The 22,026-nt window shown below is 57.6% G+C and overlaps 1 protein-coding gene across 3 annotated transcripts in view; it reads right to left on the bottom strand.

The window, feature by feature from the left end:
• Positions 1–19,305, bottom strand: part of CEP70 (centrosomal protein 70) — a 53,203-nt gene extending 33,898 nt beyond the window's left edge. For 2 of the 3 annotated variants that reach the window (XM_073647560.1, XM_073647562.1), the window contains exons 1-7: positions 19,272–19,305; positions 19,170–19,192; positions 11,898–12,157; positions 5,345–5,525; positions 4,552–4,727; positions 4,328–4,387; positions 3,705–4,055 (exon numbers count right to left, since the gene is read on the bottom strand). In XM_073647560.1, coding sequence (XP_073503661.1) covers positions 3,705–4,055; positions 4,328–4,387; positions 4,552–4,727; positions 5,345–5,525; positions 11,898–12,157; positions 19,170–19,192; positions 19,272–19,287 — 1,067 coding nt within the window. In that variant the 5' untranslated portion in view covers positions 19,288–19,305. The remainder of the gene's footprint in view (positions 1–3,704; positions 4,056–4,327; positions 4,388–4,551; positions 4,728–5,344; positions 5,526–11,897; positions 12,158–19,169; positions 19,193–19,271) is intronic. The other variant, XM_073647561.1, reaches the window with a different exon arrangement.
• Positions 19,306–22,026: the final 2,721 nt, after the last annotated feature.

Genomic DNA, 22,026 nt, shown 5'->3' with positions numbered 1-22,026 from the left:
TCCATGTGTCATTTAGGATAGGGCTCGATTGTCTGGGGGCGTCCCATAAGGGGGCAGCTTCTAAGATAATTGGGTGAAGAAATCCACCTCCCCTCTCCCCACACATGGACAGTCTCAAAGGCCCCGAAGCAAAGGAAAGCTTAGTGTTTAGGGGGGAATGTCGGGGTAAGAAAGAATGTATATATATTTTCTCTACTTTTATACTTTTATACGCTTTGCTTATGTACTAACCACCATTTTGTGTCTTATAACAATAAGCTTTCCTTGCTACGTGTTACTTAGATCGAAACTTATGCTAAGATGGGGCCGCCACACAGAGGAGGGCGAGGGGGAAGGGGGCCGCCGCACAGAGGAGGGCGAGGGGGAAGGGGGCCGCCACACAGAGGAGGGCGAGGGGGAAGGGGGCCGCCGCACAGAGGAGGGCGAGGAGGAAGGGGGCCGCCGCACAGAGGAGGGCGAGGGGGAAGAGGGCCGCCGCACAGAGGAGAGCGAGGGGGGGCGCCGCACAGAGGAGGGCGAGGGGGAAGGGGGCCGCCGCACAGAGGAGGGCGAGGAGGAAGGGGGCCGCCGCACAGAGGAGGGCGAGGGGGAAGGGGGCCGCCGCACAGAGGAGGGCGAGGAGGAAGGGGGCCGCCGCACAGAGGAGGGCGAGGGGGAAGAGGGCCGCCGCACAGAGGAGGGCGAGGGGGAAGGTGGCCGCCACACAGAGGAGGGCGAGGGGGAAGAGGGGGAAGGGGGCCGCCACACAGAGGAGGACGAGGGGGAAGGTGGCCGCCACACAGAGGAGGGCGAGGGGGAAGAGGGGGAAGGGGGCCGCCACACAGAGGAGGACGAGGGGGAAGGTGGCCGCCACACAGAGGAGGGCGAGGGGGAAGAGGGGGAAGAGGGCCGCCGCACAGAGCAGGACGAGGGGGAAGGTGGCCGCCACACAGAGGAGGGCGAGGGGGAAGAGGGGGAAGGGGGCCGCCACACAGAGGAGGACGAGGGGGAAGGGGGCCGCCGCACAGAGGAGGGCGAGGGGGGCTGCCGCACAGAGGAGGACGAGGGGGAAGGGGGCCGCCACACAGAGGAGGGCGAGGGGGAAGGGGGCCGCCGCACAGAGGAGGGCGAGGGGGAAGGGGGCCGCCGCACAGAGGAGGGCGAGGGGGAAGGGGGCCGCCGCACAGAGGAGGGCGAGGGGGGCCGCCACACAGAGGAGGGCGAGGGGGAAGGGGGCCGCCGCACAGAGGAGAGCGAGGGGGAAGGGGGCCGCCACACAGAGGAGGACGAGGGGGAAGGGGGCCGCCGCACAGAGGAGGACGAGGGGGAAGGGGGCCGCCGCACAGAGGAGGACGAGGGGGAAGGGGGCCGCCGCACAGAGGAGGACGAGGGGGAAGGGGGCCGCCGCACAGAGGAGGACGAGGGGGGCCGCCACACAGAGGAGAGCGAGGGGGGCCGCCACACAGAGGAGAGCGAGGGGGAAGGGGGCCGCCGCACAGAGGAGAGCGAGGGGGGCCGCCGCACAGAGGAGAGCGAGGGGGGCCGCCGCACAGAGGAGAGCGAGGGGGGCCGCCGCACAGAGGAGAGCGAGGGGGGCCGCCGCACATAGGAGAGCGAGGGGGAAGGGGGCCGCCGCACAGAGGAGGGCGAGGGGGAAGGGGGCCGCCGCACAGAGGAGGGCGAGGGGGAAGGGGGCCGCCACACAGAGGAGGGCGAGGGGGAAGGGGGCCGCCGCACAGAGGAGGGCGAGGAGGAAGGGGGCCGCCGCACAGAGGAGGGCGAGGGGGAAGAGGGCCGCCGCACAGAGGAGGGCGAGGGGGAAGGTGGCCGCCACACAGAGGAGGGCGAGGGGGAAGAGGGGGAAGGGGGCCGCCACACAGAGGAGGACGAGGGGGAAGGTGGCCGCCACACAGAGGAGGGCGAGGGGGAAGAGGGGGAAGGGGGCCGCCACACAGAGGAGGACGAGGGGGAAGGTGGCCGCCACACAGAGGAGGGCGAGGGGGAAGAGGGGGAAGAGGGCCGCCGCACAGAGCAGGACGAGGGGGAAGGTGGCCGCCACACAGAGGAGGGCGAGGGGGAAGAGGGGGAAGGGGGCCGCCACACAGAGGAGGACGAGGGGGAAGGGGGCCGCCGCACAGAGGAGGGCGAGGGGGGCTGCCGCACAGAGGAGGACGAGGGGGAAGGGGGCCGCCACACAGAGGAGGGCGAGGGGGAAGGGGGCCGCCGCACAGAGGAGGGCGAGGGGGAAGGGGGCCGCCGCACAGAGGAGGGCGAGGGGGAAGGGGGCCGCCGCACAGAGGAGGGCGAGGGGGGCCGCCACACAGAGGAGGGCGAGGGGGAAGGGGGCCGCCGCACAGAGGAGAGCGAGGGGGAAGGGGGCCGCCACACAGAGGAGGACGAGGGGGAAGGGGGCCGCCGCACAGAGGAGGACGAGGGGGAAGGGGGCCGCCGCACAGAGGAGGACGAGGGGGAAGGGGGCCGCCGCACAGAGGAGGACGAGGGGGAAGGGGGCCGCCGCACAGAGGAGGACGAGGGGGGCCGCCACACAGAGGAGAGCGAGGGGGGCCGCCACACAGAGGAGAGCGAGGGGGAAGGGGGCCGCCGCACAGAGGAGAGCGAGGGGGGCCGCCGCACAGAGGAGAGCGAGGGGGGCCGCCGCACAGAGGAGAGCGAGGGGGGCCGCCGCACAGAGGAGAGCGAGGGGGGCCGCCGCACAGAGGAGAGCGAGGGGGAAGGGGGCCGCCGCACAGAGGAGAGCGAGGGGGGGCGCCGCACAGAGGAGGGCGAGGGGGAAGGGGGCCGCCGCACAGAGGAGAGCGAGGGGGGGCGCCGCACAGAGGAGGGCGAGGGGGAAGGGGGCCGCCGCACAGAGGAGGACGAGGGGGAAGGGGGCCGCCGCACAGAGGAGGACGAGGGGGAAGGGGGCCGCCGCACAGAGCAGGACGAGGGGGAAGGTGGCCGCCGCACAGAGGAGGGCGAGGGGGGCCGCCACACAGAGGAGGGCGAGGGGGAAGGGGGCCGCCGCACAGAGGAGAGCGAGGGGGAAGGGGGCCGCCACACAGAGGAGGACGAGGGGGAAGGGGGCCGCCGCACAGAGGAGGACGAGGGGGAAGGGGGCCGCCGCACAGAGGAGGACGAGGGGGAAGGGGGCCGCCGCACAGAGGAGGACGAGGGGGGCCGCCACACAGAGGAGAGCGAGGGGGGCCGCCACACAGAGGAGAGCGAGGGGGGCCGCCACACAGAGGAGAGCGAGGGGGAAGGGGGCCGCCGCACAGAGGAGAGCGAGGGGGGCCGCCGCACAGAGGAGAGCGAGGGGGGCCGCCGCACAGAGGAGGGCGAGGGGGGGCGCCGCACAGAGGAGAGCGAGGGGGAAGGGGGCCGCCGCACAGAGGAGAGCGAGGGGGGGCGCCGCACAGAGGAGGGCGAGGGGGAAGGGGGCCGCCGCACAGAGGAGGACGAGGGGGAAGGGGGCCGCCGCACAGAGGAGGACGAGGGGGAAGGGGGCCGCCGCACAAAGGAGGACGAGGGGGAAGGGGGCCGCCGCACAGAGGAGGACGAGGGGGAAGGTGGCCGCCGCACAGAGGAGGACGAGGGGGAAGGGGGCAGCCGCACAGAGGACAAGGATGAGGAGGGGATGGGGTGAAGGGGCCACCGCCTGACCTCTCTGCCCCACTTCCTGGGTTAAGTTCCTGGGGCGCTTGTTGGGGTGACCCCACTGGACATACCTGGCCTTCACCTCCAGCTGCAGCCGCTCGTTCTCCCGCTGCAGCCGCTCGCTCTCCCGCTGCAGCGCCTCCTCCTTCCTCCGCGCCTCCTGGATCTGCTCCTGATAGGACTGGAGAGAGGATGGTGAGTGCGGAGCCAGAATCTGCACCGGTGGGCGAGCGACTGTACTGCTCAGCCCCAATGTGGGGTGCAGACTATGGGGGTGACCCCATGTGACCAGACCCCGCGTCTCCTGAACTCCGCCCCTAGTACCACACGTCCGGGGCGTCACCTTGATAAGGGCTTTATAATTTGGGGTGGTGTCCAGATTCAGAGATCCTCCCGAGTGTCCCCCGTCCACAGACAACCTCCTGCGGAAACACAACCCCCATCAGTGCAACCCCATTATAGCTCTGCCTCCTCCTGCGGCCCCCCTATAATCGCTCCAAGGAGAGCGGGCGTTCAGTGGGATGAGCCCTGGACCATGCGGTCTTTCTCAAAACAGCCGTGCCAGCGGATGAGAGCACCACTGACCCCAGCGTGTCCACAACAGCCCCCAACCTACTGTAGAGAATGAGAGTGGTTGTCCCGGTTCCACCTTATTCAGGATTAGTTAATGCTGGCCCCCCAGAGCAGCGCTCACCTGATCTCGTCCTGCAGCTGCTTCACCTGACTCTCGTACCCATCAACGACATCGAGAATCCTGAAAGTAGAGAAAAGAGGAGACTACTACCCTCATCATCCAGCACGTGACTGTGTGCAGCTGTGTAAAAACGTGGCCACCGCACCACTGACAGGGGCCCACAGGGCTGCGGTTCGGGGCCACACATCAGACACAGGAGGCGTCTCATGCCCTGGAGGACTCACTGCTGATGGAGGGGGCTGTTGTGCTGCGGCAGCCGCCTGAGGAGGTGCTGGAAGCTCTTCCTGCCGTCCTGCAGCCTCTTCTGCTCCGCAGCCTCCGCCCGGGTGATCCGCGCCCGCAGCTGCGCAATGCTCTGCTCCTGCTCCCGCAGCGTCTCTTCCTGCTTCTGACAACGCTCCTGGAAGAGACGGCAGAGACCGGAGGAGCAATGTGAGGGGCGCGTCATTAACGGTGCGACCAAGATCAAACACAAAGCCAACCCGGAGCCGTCACATGACCCAGCAACCGCAGAGACGCCGGCCACAGGAAGACAACCACGTGTGTCTACAGATGAGCAACAGCGAGCACCGCCTGTACTTTAAAAGCCCCGCCTCCTGCCCCTCCCATACTCACAGGCCCCACCTCCTGCCCCTCCCACACTCACAAGCCCCCCCTCCCATACTCAAAAGGCCCCCCTCCTGTCCCTCCCGTACTCACAAGCCCCACCTCCTGCCCCTCCCGTACTCACAGGCCCCCCCTCCTGCCCCTTCCGTACTCACAAGCCCCGCCTCCTGCCCCCATACTCACAAGCTCCGCCTCTCCCGTTCTTCTCTTGTACTCACAAGCCCCGCCCCTCCCGTTCTCACAAGCCCCATCTCCAGCCTCTCCCATACTCAGAAGCCCCCACCCTTCCCATACTCGAGACCCACCTCCTCCTCCTCCCGTACACAAACTAAACCCTTCCCATACTCACAAGCCCCGCCTCCTGCCCCTCCCATACTCACAAGCCCCGCCTCCTGCCCCTCCCATACTCACAAGATCCGCCTCCTGCTCCTCCCGTAATCTTGTCACTTCACTCTGCTGCTCCTGCGTCTTACAGAAGAAATCGTCCTCCAGGTCCCGGATTTTGGCTTTGATGTCATCCAAGATGCGCTGCAGCTCCTCCGCCCTCCGTTCCTGGCACCCAGCGCGGTCCTGCTGCAGGCGGACGTCATCCCTGGAGGAAAGAAAAACTAACTGATCAACCAATGAGGAGGCGCGGTGCAGAGACATGGAAGAGGCCGCAGAATCAGAGCAGCGGAAACGTCAGCGTGTGGCAAGCAGGGGGGGGGGGGGTGACGAGCGACGCGGGGAGGAGACGAGGCGAGCGACGCGGGGAGCAGACGAGGCGAGCGACGCGGGGAGGAGACGAGGCGAGCGACGCGGGGAGGAGACGAGGCGAGCGACGCGGGGAGGAGACGAGGCGAGCGACGCGGGGAGGAGACGAGGCGAGCGACGCGGGGAGGAGACGAGGCGAGCGACGCGGGGAGGAGACGAGGCGAGCGACGCGGGGAGGAGACGAGGCGAGCGACGCGGGGAGGAGACGAGGCGAGCGACGCGGGGAGGAGACGAGGCGAGCGACGCGGGGAGGAGACGAGGCGAGCGACGCGGGGAGCAGACGAGGAGAGCGACGCGGGGAGCAGACGAGGAGAGCGACGCGGGGAGCAGACGAGGCGAGCGACGCGGGGAGCAGACGAGGCGAGCGACGCGGGGAGCAGACGAGGCGAGCGACGCGGGGAGCAGACGAGGCGAGCGACGCGGGGAGCAGACGAGGCGAGCGACGCGGGGAGCAGACGAGGCGAGCGACGCGGGGAGCAGACGAGGCGAGCGACACGGGGAGGAGAGGAGCGACGCGGGGAGGAGACGAGGCGAGCGACGCGGGGAGGAGACGAGGCGAGCGGCGCGGGGAGGAGACGAGGCGAGCGGCGCGGGGAGGAGACGAGGCGAGCGGCGCGGGGAGGAGACGAGGCGAGCGGCGCGGGGAGGAGACGAGGCGAGCGGCGCGGGGAGGAGACGAGGCGAGCGGCGCGGGGAGGAGACGAGGCGAGCGACGCGGGGAGGAGACGAGGCGAGCGACAACCTTCTCAATCATGAAAATGCAAGACATTTCCAAGGAGGCTGAGTGGGCGCCAGCCACCGGGTGACACTGGTCCATATCGGAGTAATAACAGAAGTCGGAGGCCGCACAGGTCACCTCTGGACGTCACGCAGAGCGCTCTGGCCTTTCGCTCCCACGGTTCAGCCCCAATATTCAGCATTTCTGCAGGGTCCTGGGGGGTTTGTGCCGCCAAAGACGACCTCCCGCAATGTCTGTGCCGAGTCAATGTGAGCGGAGGACAGCGCGGCCGCGGGATCATCCTTCACACAAACCTCCCAACTTTTGAAGAGCAGAAAGAGGGACACATCATGTGGCGTAGCAAGTTTTGGCCACACCCCTGGCCACACCCCAGGCCACGCCCATTTACCATTTCTTTCTCCCCTGCCAGGAGGAGTTGTCAGAGGGGCGCTGGTAATGAGGGGCATTCAGCAGACGCCCGAGACTGCAGGGCATAGACCCAAATCCAGGACTGTCCGCTGCATCCGGGACAGTTGGGACTAGAGATGAGCGGATGGATTCCCGGGATCAGTGGTCCCTGGCGGATGGACGGAGGCTTCTGATCCCCCCGGGCATCGACGTCCTCTGTGCGTCCGGCTCATCTCTCGGATTATTTCTTGTCCCTCATTCACACTCGGAGCCGCCAGAACTCTCTCATCTTTATGTAGCGTCACTATACGACATCCGGCTTCTGTGGCCGTGTTCACACGCTGCAGAAATACGCTGTTTTTTTGTTTTCTGCAGGATCCGCACCAAACTCCACAATAAAAATCAAAGCTTTTCTGTGCTGGTAAAAAGCGTCAATAACTCGGCTTCATCTGCCCCAAAATCGCATCAAATAAGAAGGAAAACGCATAAAAGAAGCGCCGCAAAGACGCCATAATCCGAGGAGATCGTTACTGCGCCGTGTGGTGCGGACACCGCGGAAAAGCAGCATTTACACCACGTGTGAACACGGCCGTTACTGTTTTATTACATTTTTATGGATTAATAGAGAAAAATATAAATTACGCCTTTTTTTTACGCCATTTACCGATCCCCGTAACTAATCGGATCGCTGTGTTGTGCGGTCGTTACGATTACAGGGACCCCGGATATGTCCGTCTTATCTGCTGATTTGTGATGGTTATTATTTAAAATAAACGCATTAAAAATAACTTTTTTTTCATTATAAAGTGTTTTTCATTATTATTCTTTTAGTAATTTTCTAAGATGAAAACATCTCTTCGGGTCTGTGCCCGCGGTCCGGAGCCGCTGCGGGTTTCACGCTGTGCGTTATGCAGCGTCCAGATGTTACAGCAGTGGATGGATTTGTAGAAATCCCAGGTCCGCTATGCGTCTCTGTGCACCCGCAGATCACCCACGGACTCGGACATGCGGGGCGTCTTTCAGGACCGCACCATGTCGATATCTCTTGCGGGGTCGCTGGTCTCCACAACAGAAATTCCCCCATTACAATGTACTGATTGCGGTGAACGGTTCAGTGAACAGAGGATTCGCCAGCCTTCAATAGAACGCAGCGTTTTGGACGCAGCAAAAATATGCTGCATCCGGATCGTGGGCACAGAGCCAGATTGTTCCACTCCTGTTCTCAGATGTGAAATACTGCAGGTGTGAATGCGGCTTTGGGGGTTTAAGTTAGTTCCACCTAAATGGGTGGAGCTGGGGAGGAGCCAGGGCAGGACAGGGCGTGGCCACACCACCAGTCACATGTAGCAAGAACGCCACTCCGGTCCCCGAGGCACCAAACGTGCAGCAGAGAAAGGCGCAGTAGTGATGCCCCCCCCCGAGCCGCGGGATGGAGGAAACTTTCCTGGGACAAGCAAAGCAATTCTGATTTTAACCCATTTTCTTCTATGCAGGATCCAGAGATTTGACATGGCCCCCGCCCCCCTGCCCACAGTCCCCCACCCCATGGTCCCTTGTCCCCCCTGCCCACAGTCCCCCACCACATGGTCCCTTGTCCCCCCTGCCCACGGTCCCTCCACCCCATGGTCCCTTGTCCCCCCTGAGGAATTAGCTCCTTTCCCCTCAGGGCCCCACGGACCGAGCTGATAAGTAGGTAGAACGGGCAGCGAGCTTCCTTGTGTTCATTGACGAGGCCAAGAAATCCTCCATCTGCGGAGTAAGAGGTGAGGAAGCTGAAATGTGTTCTGTGGAGCGGCCCCCTGGACAGAGCGCCCCCCCGGGCAGAGCAGAGCCCTCACAATGCAGGTGGGCGCTACACTGGGCTCAAAAAAAGATGGACCCGATCGACAACCCCAGAAAACGTCCCACCTTCCCGTCCACGGGGGCTCGCTGTAACCCCAAGTCATCTGCCAGGAGGAGGTCTCCCGGCAGCCCAACCCCAGGGGGCCGAGCCCTGCTCTTCCTGGGGTCTTCACGTGCCTCCTCTCTGGAGCGAAGCCCTTTTATCTGGTGACTCCATTCCTTCCCGATCAGACACAGAGCGTCCTGCGGACGTCACTATTCAGAGTGGACCTGATCGTCTTCAGGCACAAAAATGGCATAAGGTGCGGTGTGGAGCCGAATCCGACCCCTGTGCCCCGCGGGAGGGCAGCACACACCGGGCAGGAGAACAGTCCTCACCGCTCATCCAGGCAGCACCTGGGAGGTCACGGGAGCGCCCCAGTCCTAGGAGGACGCCCCCCCCAGCGGTCAGGAGAGCGCCCCAGTCCTAAGAGGACGCCCCTCCGGCGGTCAGGGGAGCGCCCCAGTCCTAGGAGGACGCCCCCCCCCCGGCGGTCAGGGGAGCGCCCCAGTCCTAGGAGAACACCCCCCCCGGCGGTCAGGAGAGCGCCCCAGTCCTAGGAGGACGCCCCCCCAGCGGTCAGGAGAGTGCCCCAGTCCTAAGAGGACGCCCCCCCGGCGGTCAGGGGAGCGCCCCAGTCCTAGGAGGATGCCCCCCCCCCCGGCGGTCAGGGGAGCGCCCCAGTCCTAGGAGAACGCCCCCCCCGGCGGTCAGGAGAGCGCCCCAGTCCTAGGAGGACGCCCCCCCCAGCGGTCAGGAGAGCGCCCCAGTCCTAGAAGGAGGACCCCCCGGCGGTCAGGGGAGCGCCCCAGTCCTAGGAGGACGCCCCCCCCCCTGGCGGTCAGGGGAGAAGCGCCTTACAGCTCCAGTAAACTGCGTGGCGTTAGACCTCATGCACACCAGCCTTTATTTCCCAGCACACGCCGCCCTGCGGGGCGCCGGCTCCTCTCAGGACTTTCTGCGCTTTATCAGCGGATTTTCTCCACAGATTTGCATTAGACGCAGAAAATCTGCAGGTAAAAAATGCCTGAAATCCGCGACGACCAATAACCAGAAAGCGGCTGAATATAAAACCCAACGGCAAAAAGACCGAAAGGAGGAGCAGAAAAGCTGCAAGAAAAACCGGGCAAATCCTCCTGGTGGGAACAGAGCCGTAGCCGAAGGTTTGTATGGTGACTGGAGTACAACTCTCAGCATCTCATACGTTATTACAGCCGCGCACCTTACTAGGGACGACGTTCACCGCTGCAACGTGTGTACGGCCAGCAGACGCTCACAGCAGCACCGGGCGCTCCGGATCGCCGTCCCAGAAGTCTCTGCTCTCAATACAAGGCAGAGCCGAAGCCCCACAAACGGTGATGAAAGCCCTTCCCCAGTAGCCCCCCCATCCTCCAGACGTCTCCGCCCCCCCATACGTCTCTGCGGCCCCCCCCATCCTCCAGAAGTCTCAGCCCCCCCTATCCTCCAGACGTCTCAGCCCCCCCTATTCTCCAGACGTCTCCGCGGCCTCCCCCCCATCCTCCAGACGTCTCAGCCCCCCCCATCCTCCAGACGTCTCAGCCCCCCCCCATCCTCCAGACGTCTCAGCCCCCCCCCATCCTCCAGACGTCTCAGCCCCCCCCCCCATCCTCCAGACGTCTCAGCCCCCCCCTATTCTCCAGACGTCTCCGCGGCCTCCCCCCCATCCTCCAGACGTCTCAGCCCCCCCCATCCTCCAGACGTCTCCGCGGCCTCCCCCCCATCCTCCAGACGTCTCAGCCCCCCCCATCCTCCAGACGTCTCAGCCCCCCCCATCCTCCAGACGTCTCAGCCCCCCCCATACCTCCAGACGTCTCAGCCCCCCCATACCTCCAGACGTCTCAGCCCCCCCCATACCTCCAGACGTCTCCGCCCCCCCATACCTCCAGACGTCTCAGCCCCCCCATACCTCCAGACGTCTCAGCCCCCCCCATACCTCCAGACGTCTCAGCCCCCCCCATACCTCCAGACGTCTCAGCCCCCCCCATACCTCCAGACGTCTCAGCCCCCCATCCTCCAGACGTCTCAGCCCCCCCCATCCTCCAGACGTCTCAGCCCCCCCAGACGTCTCCGCCCCCCCATCCTGCAGACGTCTCCGCCCCCCCATACCTCCAGACGTCTCAGCACCCCCATACCTCCAGACGTCTCCGCCCCCCCCATCCTCCAGACGTCTCCGCCCCCCCATCCTCCAGACGTCTCCGCCCCCCCATCCTCCAGACGTCTCCGCCCCCCCATCCTCCAAACGTCTCAGCCCCCCCCATACCTCCAGACGTCTCAGCCCCCCCCATACCTCCAGACGTCTCAGCCCCCCCCATACCTCCAGACGTCTCAGCCCCCCATCCTCCAGACGTCTCAGCCCCCCCCATCCTCCAGACGTCTCAGCCCCCCCCATACCTCCAGACGTCTCCGCCCCCCCATCCTGCAGATGTCTCCGCCCCCCCATCCTGCAGACGTCTCCGCCCCCCCCATACCTCCAGACGTCTCAGCCCCCCCATACCTCCAGACGTCTCAGCCCCCCCATACCTCCAGACGTCTCAGCCCCCCCCATACCTCCAGACGTCTCAGCCCCCCCCATACCTCCAGACGTCTCAGCCCCCCCATCCTCCAGACGTCTCCACCCCCCCCATCCTCCAGACGTCTCAGCCCCCCCATACCTCCAGACGTCTCCGCCCCTCCATCCTCCAGACGTCTCAGCCCCCCCCATCCTGCCGACGTCTCCGCACCCCCCTATCCTCCAGACGTCTCAGCCCCCCCATACCTCCAGACGTCTCCGCCCCTCCATCCTCCAGACGTCTCAGCCCCCCCCTATCCTCCAGACGTCTCAGCCCCCCCCCTATCCTCCAGACGTCTCCGCCCCCCCCCATCCTCCAGACGTCTCAGCCCCCCCCTATCCTCCAGACGTTTCAGCCCCCCCCTATCCTCCAGACGTCTCCGCCCCTCCATCCTCCAGACGTCTCAGCCCCCCCCTATCCTCCAGACGTCTCCGCCCCTCCATCCTCCAGACGTCTCAGCCCCCCCCTATCCTCCAGACGTCTCAGCCCCCCCCTATCCTCCAGACGTCTCAGCCCCCCCCTATCCTCCAGACGTCTCCGCCCCCCCCCCATCCTCCAGACGTCTCCGCCCCCCCCCCCATCCTCCAGACGTCTGACCTCCCCCGGCCTTCCCCCGCGGTCCCCGGCTCTTACTTCAGCCGGCTGTTGCACTGGATCAGGCCGTGGATCAGGATCTGTCGTCTTTCGCTGTCGTCCACCAGTGATCTGATGGCGGCTCGGAGCTCCAGCGAGGCCTGCGGGTCCAGGACGACGCCACCTGGGGTCAGAGCGGATCCTCCCTGCACCCCACAGCCACCATTACCCGAGAGCTCGTCCCTCGGAGACACGTGCACCGCGCCGCAGCCCTGACGCCCCAGGAGCCGATTTATATTCTCCCATTCTGACAGCTCCACCTGCAGAGAAAGACAGAAAACCAAGAAATGGCGACCAGACGGCCCAACAGGGGGCAGGACTGTCAGAGGCAGCGTGGCGGGGGCCGGAGAGGAGCCGAGACAACTCCCATCATCCAGAAAGCCTGGGACTCCCCATCAGCCACCTCCTGCCCGCGCCTCATTATCTGCCGCCGCTCCCCATCACCAGACTCTGCGCCATTGTGGAGGGGATTGATCAGGATTATGATCATAACACCCAGTGGGGGTCCGAAGCCCAGCATCTCCCCCGATCAGCTGTTACCAGCTCCATACACCAAGTAGTGGCCGTTCTCAGTACTGCAGTACTGCTGTATGCCTCAATCCCCTGAAGAAGCCAGTATACCTGGCGAAACATGGTGGGGAGGCTTTAGGGCGCTTCTAAATGTGTCAGTCAGCAATGTATGAAACCTACATAGGATAAGTGTAGGATGCGGCCGCACCTGAAGTAGATCCCGATACTCCTATAAGAGTGATGCTACCGGGACCGACTATGAAACAGGGATAGGTAGGAGACATAGAATAACTGACTGCATGCTGGATTTAATAGGTTCCTCTAATAATTTAATAGTAATTAATAAAAGTTAAATTTTATGAGTCTTTAGTTTAGGGTTTATTAAATTTGGAATTGTTATATACAGGTGAATCTCACTAAATTACAATATCAGCAAAAAGTGAAACTCCTATATTATATAGAGTCATTACACACAGAGGGATCTATTATATAGAGTCATTACACACAGAGGGATCTATTATATAGAGTCATTACACACAGAGGGATCTATTATACAGAGTCATTACACACAGAGGGATCTATTATATAGAGTCATTACACACAGAGGGATCTATTATATAGAGTCATTACACACAGAGGGATCTATTATATAGAGTGATTACACGCAGAGGGATCTATTATATAGAGTCATTACACACAGAGGGATCTATTATATAGAGTGATTACACGCAGAGGGATCTATTATATAGAGTCATTACACACAGAGGGATCTATTATATAGAGTCATTACACACAGAGGGATCTATTATATAGAGTCATTACACACAGAGGGATCTATTATACAGAGTCATTACACGCAGAGGGATCTATTATATAGAGTCGTTACACACAGAGGGATCTATTATATAGAGTCATTACACACAGAGGGATCTATTATATAGAGTCATTACACACAGAGGGATCTATTATATAGAGTCATTACACACAGAGGGATCTATTATATAGAGTCATTACACACAGAGGGATCTATTATATAGAGTCATTACACACAGAGGGATCTATTATATAGAGTCATTACACACAGAGGGATCTATTCTATAGAGTCATTACACACAGAGGGATCTATTATATAGAGTGATTACACGCAGAGGGATCTATTATATAGAGTCATTACACACAGAGGGATCTATTCTATAGAGTCATTACACGCAGAGGGATCTATTCTATAGAGTCATTACACACAGAGGGATCTATTCTATAGAGTCATTACACACAGAGGGATCTATTCTATAGAGTCATTACACACAGAGGGATCTATTCTATAGAGTCATTACACACAGAGGGATCTATTCTATAGAGTCATTACACACAGAGGGATCTATTCTATAGAGTCATTATACACAGAGGGATCTATTCTATAGAGTCATTACACACAGAGGGATCTATTATATAGTCATTACACGCAGAGGGATCTATTATATAGAGTCATTACACGCAGAGGGATCTATTATATAGAGTCATTACACGCAGAGGGATCTATTATATAGAGTCATTACACACACAGTGATCAATTATATAGAGCCATTACACACAGAGGGATCTATTATATAGAGTCATTACACAGAGGGATCTATTATATAGAGCCATTACACACAGAGGGATCTATTATATAGTCATTACACGTAGAGGGATCTATTATATAGAGTCATTACACGTAGAGGGATCTATTATATAGAGTCATTACACGTAGAGGGATCTATTATATAGAGTCATTACACGTAGAGGGATCTATTATATAGAGTCATTACACGTAGAGGGATCTATTATATAGAGTCATTACACGTAGAGGGATCTATTATATAGAGTCATTACACACAGAGGGATCTAATATATAGAGTCATTACACACAGAGGGATCTATTATAGAGTCATTACACACAGAGGGATCTATTATATAGAGTCATTACACGGCGAGGGATCTATTATATAGAGTCATTACACACAGAGGGATCTATTATATAGAGTCATTACACACAGAGGGATCTATTTCACGTGTTTATTTCTGTTAATGTTGATTATTATGGCTTACAGCCAATAAGAACACAAGTCATTATCTCAGTAAATTAGAATAATTAACAAAAAACACCTGCAAAGGCTTCTGAAGCAGTTAAAAAGGTCCCTTAGTCTGTTTCAGTAGGCTCCACAATTATGGGGAAGACTGCTGACTTGACAGATGTCCAGAAGGCAGTCATGGACTCACTCCACAAGGTCCCAGAGTCTGGAGGAAGAGTGGAGAGGCCACAATCCAAGCTGCTGGGGGTCTAGTGTGAAGTCTCCACAATCAGTGATGGTTTGGGGGCCATGTCATCTGCTGGTGGAGGTCCACTGGGTTTTATCAAGACCAAAGTCAGCGCAGCCGTCTACCAGGACATTTTACAGCCCTTCATGCTTCCCTCTGCCGACAAGCTTTATGGAGATGGAAATGTCATTCTCCAGCAGGACTTGGCCCCTGTTCACACGGCCAAAAGTACCAACACCTGGTTTACACCCAACAGGATCACTGTGCTTGATTGTCAGCAAACTCGCCTGACCTTAACCCCATAGAGGATCTATTATAGAGAATCTATGGGGTATTGTCAAGAGGAAGATGAGAGACCCCAGACCCAACAATGCAGACGAGCTGAAGGCGGCTATCAAAGCCACCTGGGCTTCCATAACCCCTCAGCAGGGCCACAGGCTGATCGCCTCCATGCCACAGGCTGATCCCTCCATGCCACAGGCTGATCCCTCCATGCCACAGGCTGATCCGCCTCCATGCCACAGGCTGATCCGCCTCCATGCCACAGGCTGATCCGCCTCCATGCCACAGGCTGATCCGCCTCCATGCCACAGGCTGATCCGCCTCCATGCCACAGGCTGATCCGCCTCCATGCCACAGGCTGATCGCCTCCATGCCACAGGCTGATCGCCTCCATGCCACAGGCTGATCCCTCCATGCCACATTGCCGCATTGATGCAGTAATTGATGCACAAGGAGCCGACCAAGTATTGAGGCATTTACTGAACAGACATTTCAGGAGGACGACGACAAGCTGTTGTTATAAAGTATTCTAATTTACTGAGATAATGACTTTTGTATTTTTATTGGCTGTAATCCATAATCATCAACATTAACAGAAATAAACCCGTGAAATAGATCCCTCTGTGTGTAATGACTCTATATAATAAATCAGATCCCTCTGTGTGTAATGACTCTATATAATAGATCCCTCTGTGTGTAATGACTATATAATAGATCCCTCTGCGTGTAATGACTCTATATAATAGATCCCTCTGTGTGTAATGACTCTATATAATAGATCCCTCTGCGTGTAATGACTCTATATAATAGATCCCTCTGCGTGTAATGACTCTATATAATAGATCCCTCTGCGTGTAATGACTCTATATAATAGATCCCTCTGCGTGTAATGACTCTATATAATAGATCCCTCTGTGTGTAATGACTCTATATAATAGATCCGATCCCTCTGTGTGTAATGACTCTATATAATAGATCCGATCCCTCTGCGTGTAATGACTCTATATAATAGATCCCTCTGTGTGAAATGACTCTATATAATAGATCCGATCCCTCTGTGTGTAATGACTCTATATAATAGATCCGATCCCTCTGTGTGTAATGACTCTATATAATAGATCCCTCTGCGTGTAATGACTCTATATAATAGATCCCTCTGTGTGTAATGACTCTATATAATAGATCCGATCCCTCTGTGTGTAATGACTCTATATAATAGATCCGATCCCTCTGTGTGTAATGACTATATAATAGATCCCTCTGCGTGTAATGACTCTATATAACAGATCCCTCTGCGTATAATGACTCTATATAACAGATCCCTCTGCGTATAATGACTCTATATAACAGATCCCTCTGCGTATAATGACTCTATATAACAGATCCCTCTGCGTATAATGACTCTATATAACAGATCCCTCTGCGTGTAATGACTCTATATAACAGATCCCTCTGCGTGTAATGACTCTATATAACAGATCCCTCTGCGTGTAATGACTCTATATAACAGATCCCTCTGCGTGTAATGACTCTATATAACAGATCCCTCTGCGTGTAATGACTCTATATAACAGATCCCTCTGCGTGTAATGACTCTATATAACAGATCCCTCTGCGTGTAATGACTCTATATAACAGATCCCTCTGCGTGTAATGACTCTATATAACAGATCCCTCTGCGTGTAATGACTCTATATAACAGATCCCTCTGCGTGTAATGACTCTATATAACAGATCCCTCTGCGTGTAATGACTCTATATAACAGATCCCTCTGCGTGTAATGACTCTATATAACAGATCCCTCTGCGTGTAATGACTCTATATAACAGATCCCTCTGCGTGTAATGACTCTATATAACAGATCCCTCTGCGTGTAATGACTCTATATAACAGATCCCTCTGCGTGTAATGACTCTATATAACAGATCCCTCTGCGTGTAATGACTCTATATAACAGATCCCTCTGCGTGTAATGACTCTATATAACAGATCCCTCTGCGTGTAATGACTCTATATAACAGATCCCTCTGCGTGTAATGACTCTATATAACAGATCCCTCTGCGTGTAATGACTCTATATAACAGATCCCTCTGCGTGTAATGACTCTATATAACAGATCCCTCTGCGTGTAATGACTCTATATAACAGATCCCTCTGCGTGTAATGACTCTATATAACAGATCCCTCTGCGTGTAATGACTCTATATAACAGATCCCTCTGCGTGTAATGACTCTATATAACAGATCCCTCTGCGTGTAATGACTCTATATAACAGATCCCTCTGCGTGTAATGACTCTATATAACAGATCCCTCTGCGTGTAATGACTCTATATAACAGATCCCTCTGCGTGTAATGACTCTATATAACAGATCCCTCTGCGTGTAATGACTCTATATAACAGATCCCTCTGCGTGTAATGACTCTATATAATAGATCCCTCTGCGTGTAATGACCCTATATAACAGATCCCTCTGCGTGTAATGACTCTATATAATAGATCCCTCTGCGTGTAATGACCCTATATAATAGATCCCTCTGCGTGTAATGACTCTATAGAATAGATCCCTCTGCGTGTAATGACTCTATAGAATAGATCCCTCTGCGTGTAATGACTCTATAGAATAGATCCCTCTGTGTGTAATGACTCTATAGAATAGATCCCTGTGTGTAATGACTCTATAGAATAGATCCCTCTGTGTGTACTGACTCTATAGAATAGATCCCTCTGTGTGTAATGACTCTATAGAATAGATCCCTCTGTGGGTAATGACTCTATAGAATAGATCCCTCTGTGGGTAATGACTCTATATAATAGATCCCTCTGTGTGTAATGACTCTATATAATAGATCCCTCTGTGTGTAATGACTCTATATAATAGATCCCTCTGTGTGTAATGACTCTCTATAATAGATCCCTCTGTGTGTAATGACTCTATAGAATAGATCCCTCTGTGTGTAATGACTCTATAGAATAGATCCCTCTGTGTGTAATGACTCTATAGAATAGATCCCTCTGTGTGTAATGACTCTATAGAATAGATCCCTCTGTGGGTAATGACTCTATATAATAGATCCCTCTGTGTGTAATGACTCTATATAATAGATCCCTCTGTGTGTAATGACTATATAATAGATCCCTCTGTGTGTAATGACTCTCTATAATAGATCCCTCTGTGTGTAATGACTCTATATAATAGATCCCTCTGTGTGTAATGACTCTATAGAATAGATCCCTCTGTGTGTAATGACTCTATAGAATAGATACCTGTGTGTGTAATGACTCTATAGAATAGATCCCTCTGTGTGTAATGACTCTATAGAATAGATCCCTCTGTGTGTAATGACTCTATAGAATAGATCCCTCTGTGTGTAATGACTCTATAGAATAGATCCCTCTGTGGGTAATGACTCTCTATAATAGATCCCTCTGTGTGTAATGACTCTATAGAATAGATCCCTCTGTGTGTAATGACTCTATAGAATAGATCCCTCTGTGTGTAATGACTCTATAGAATAGATCCCTCTGTGTGTAATGACTCTATAGAATAGATCCCTCTGTGGGTAATGACTCTATATAATAGATCCCTCTGTGTGTAATGACTCTATATAATAGATCCCTCTGTGTGTAATGACTATATAATAGATCCCTCTGTGTGTAATGACTCTCTATAATAGATCCCTCTGTGTGTAATGACTCTATATAATAGATCCCTCTGTGTGTAATGACTCTATAGAATAGATCCCTCTGTGTGTAATGACTCTATATAATAGATACCTCTGTGTGTAATGACTCTATATAATAGATCCCTCTGTGTGTAATGACTCTATATAATAGATCCCTCTGTGTGTAATGACTATATATAAGTATAATATACTCTACGCTGACTGCATGAACAGCATTGCTCTCAGTACTGAGGCTCCTATTGAGGGGATTGTAATCTGAGCTGAAATACCCAGGCCACTACACGGTGTATGGAGCTGTGGTGGTCCGGGGGGCCGCGGAAGCTGATGACAGCAGAGGATCTAATAGTGAAGACCAATAATAAACACCCGCAATATCCACGTCCCACACACCCCCATCCCGACCATCAGCCATCTGGAGGCGCTGTCACTGTGGTGATGGACGCCCCCCATATCAGACCCCGTGGAGAGGACGAGCGGCCGGATACAGACTCACCATAGGCGAAGCTTCATCACCATCTGCAAGAGAAAGAAAGCGAGGAGTCAGCGGGCGACGGGGAAGAGTCACAAATGGGGCCCCGGGATCAGGACACCTCACCTGCTGAGCAGCTCATGTCCCCCAGCGACTGCAGGAACCTGGAAGAAAAGACCACAACCTCAAATACACGGCACAGACACCCCGATATCAAATCACCCCCCCATCTATACCCTCCCCCCACCGCACTATCCCCCAATCTATACCCTCTCCCCACCGCACTACCCCCCCATCTATACCCTCCCCCCACAGCTCTACCCCCCATCTATACCCTCCCCCACCGCACTACCCATCTATACCCTCCCCCACCGCACTACCCCCCATCTATACCCTCCCCCCACCGCACTATCCCCCATCTATACCCTCTCCCCACCGCACTACCCCCCCATCTATACCCTCTCCCCACCGCACTACCCCCCCATCTATACCCTCCCCCCACAGCTCTACCCCCCATCTATACCCTCCCCCACCGCACTACCCCCCCCATCTATACCCTCCCCCACCGCACTACCCCCCCATCTATACCCTCTCCCACCGCACTGCTCCTCATCTATACCCTCCCCCACCGCACTACCCCCCATCTATACCCTCCCCCCACCGCACTGCCCCCCATCTATACCCTCCCCCACCGCACTACCCCCCATCTATACCCTCTCCCACCGCACTGCCCCTCATCTATACCCTCCCCCACCGCACTACCCCCCATCATACCCTCCCCCCACCGCACTGCCCCCCATCTATACCCTCCCCCACCGCACTGCCCCCCATCTATACCCTCCCCCACCACACTACCCCCCCATCTATACCCTCCCCACCGCACTGCCCCCCCATCTATACCCTCTCCCACCACACTACCCCCCATCCTACACCCTCTTCCACCGCACTGCCCCCCCATCTATACCCTCTCCCACCGCACTACCCCCCATCTATACCCTCCCCCCACCACACTGCCCCCATCTATACCCTCTCCCACCGCACTGCCCCCCATCTATACCCTCCCCCACCGCACTGCCCCCCATCTATACCCTCTCCCACCACACTACCCCCATCTATACCCTCCCCCACCGCACTGTCCCCCCATCATCTATACCCTCCCCACCGCACTGTCCCCATCTATACCCTCCCCCATCGCACTGTCCCCCATCATCTATACCCTCCCCCACCATCTATACCCTCTCCCACCGCACTGCCCCCCATCTATACCCTCCCCCCACCACACTACCCCCCATCTATACCCTCTCCCACCAGACTGCCCCTCATCTATACCCTCCCCCCACCGCACTGCCCCCCCATCTATACCCTCTCCCACCGCACTGCCCCCCCATCTATACCCTCTCCCACCGCACTGCCCCTCATCTATACCCTCCCCCACCGCACTGCCCCCATCTATACCCTCTCCCACCGCACTGCCCCCCACCTATACCCTCTCCCACCGCACTGCACCCCCATCTATACCCTCTCCCACCACACTGCCCCCATCTATACCCTCCCCCCACCACACTACCCCCCATCTATACCCTCCCCCCACCGCACTGCCCCCCATCTATACCCTCCCCCCCGCACTACCCCACTATACCCTCCCACCGCACTACCCCCCCATCTATACCCTCCCCCCACCGCACTACCCCCCCATCTATACCCTCCCCCCACCGCACTACCCCCCATCTATACCCTCCCCCCACCGCACTACCCCCCATCTATACCTCCCACACCGCACTGCCCCCCCATCTATACCCTCTCCCACCGCACTGCCCCTCATCTATACCCTCCCCCACCGCACTGCCCCCCATCTATACCCTCCCCCACCGCACTGCCCCCCATCTATACCCTCCCCCACCGCACTGCCCCCCATCTATACCCTCCCACACCGCACTGCCCCCCCATCTATACCCTCTCCCACCGCACTGCCCTCATCTATACCCTCCCCCACCGCACTGCCCCCATCTATACCCTCCCCCACCGCACTGCCCCCCATCTATACCCTCCCCCACCGCACTGCCCCCCATCTATACCCTCCCCCACCGCACTGCCCCCATCTATACCCTCCCCCACCGCACTGCCCCCCCATGATATACCCTCTCCCACCGCACTGCCCCCCATCTATACCCTCCCCCACCGCACTACCCCCATCTATACCCTCCCCCACCGCACTGCCCCCCATCTATACCCTCTCCCACCGCACTGCCCCCCATCTATACCCTCTCCCACCGCACTGCCCCCCATTCTATACCCTCTCCCACCGCACTGCCCCCCATCTATACCCTCCCCCACCGCACTGCCCCCCCATCTATACCCCTCCCCCACCGCACTGCCCCCCATCTATACCCTCCCCCACCGCACTGCCCTCATCTATACCCTCCCCCACCGCACTACCCCATCTATACCCTCCCCCACCGCACTACCCCCCATCTATACCCTCCCCCACCGCACTGCCCCCATCTATACCCTCCCCCACCGCACTGCCCCCCATCTATACCCTCCCCCCACCGCACTGCCCCCATCTATACCCTCCCCCACCGCACTGCCCCCCATCTATACCCTCCCCCCACCGCACTGCCCCCCATCTATACCCTCCCCCCACCGCACTGCCCCCCATCTATACCCTCCCCACCGCACTGCCCCCCATCTATACCCTCCCCCACCGCACTGCCCCCCATCTATACCCTCCCCACCGCACTACCCATCTATACCCTCCCCCACCGCACTGCCCCCCATCTATACCCTCCCCCCACCGCACTGCCCCCCATCTATACCCTCCCCCCACCCGCACTGCCCCCCATCATACCCTCCCCCCACCGCACTGCCCCCCATCTATACC

This window comes from Phyllobates terribilis, unplaced genomic scaffold (genome assembly GCF_046119375.1).
Source record: "Phyllobates terribilis strain yellow unplaced genomic scaffold, ASM4611937v1 Scaffold_9__5_contigs__length_417890890, whole genome shotgun sequence".
Classification (NCBI taxonomy): Eukaryota; Metazoa; Chordata; class Amphibia; order Anura; family Dendrobatidae; genus Phyllobates; species Phyllobates terribilis.
Note: the sequence above shows the minus strand (reverse complement) of the source record. Positions and strands in the feature narration are given on the sequence as shown.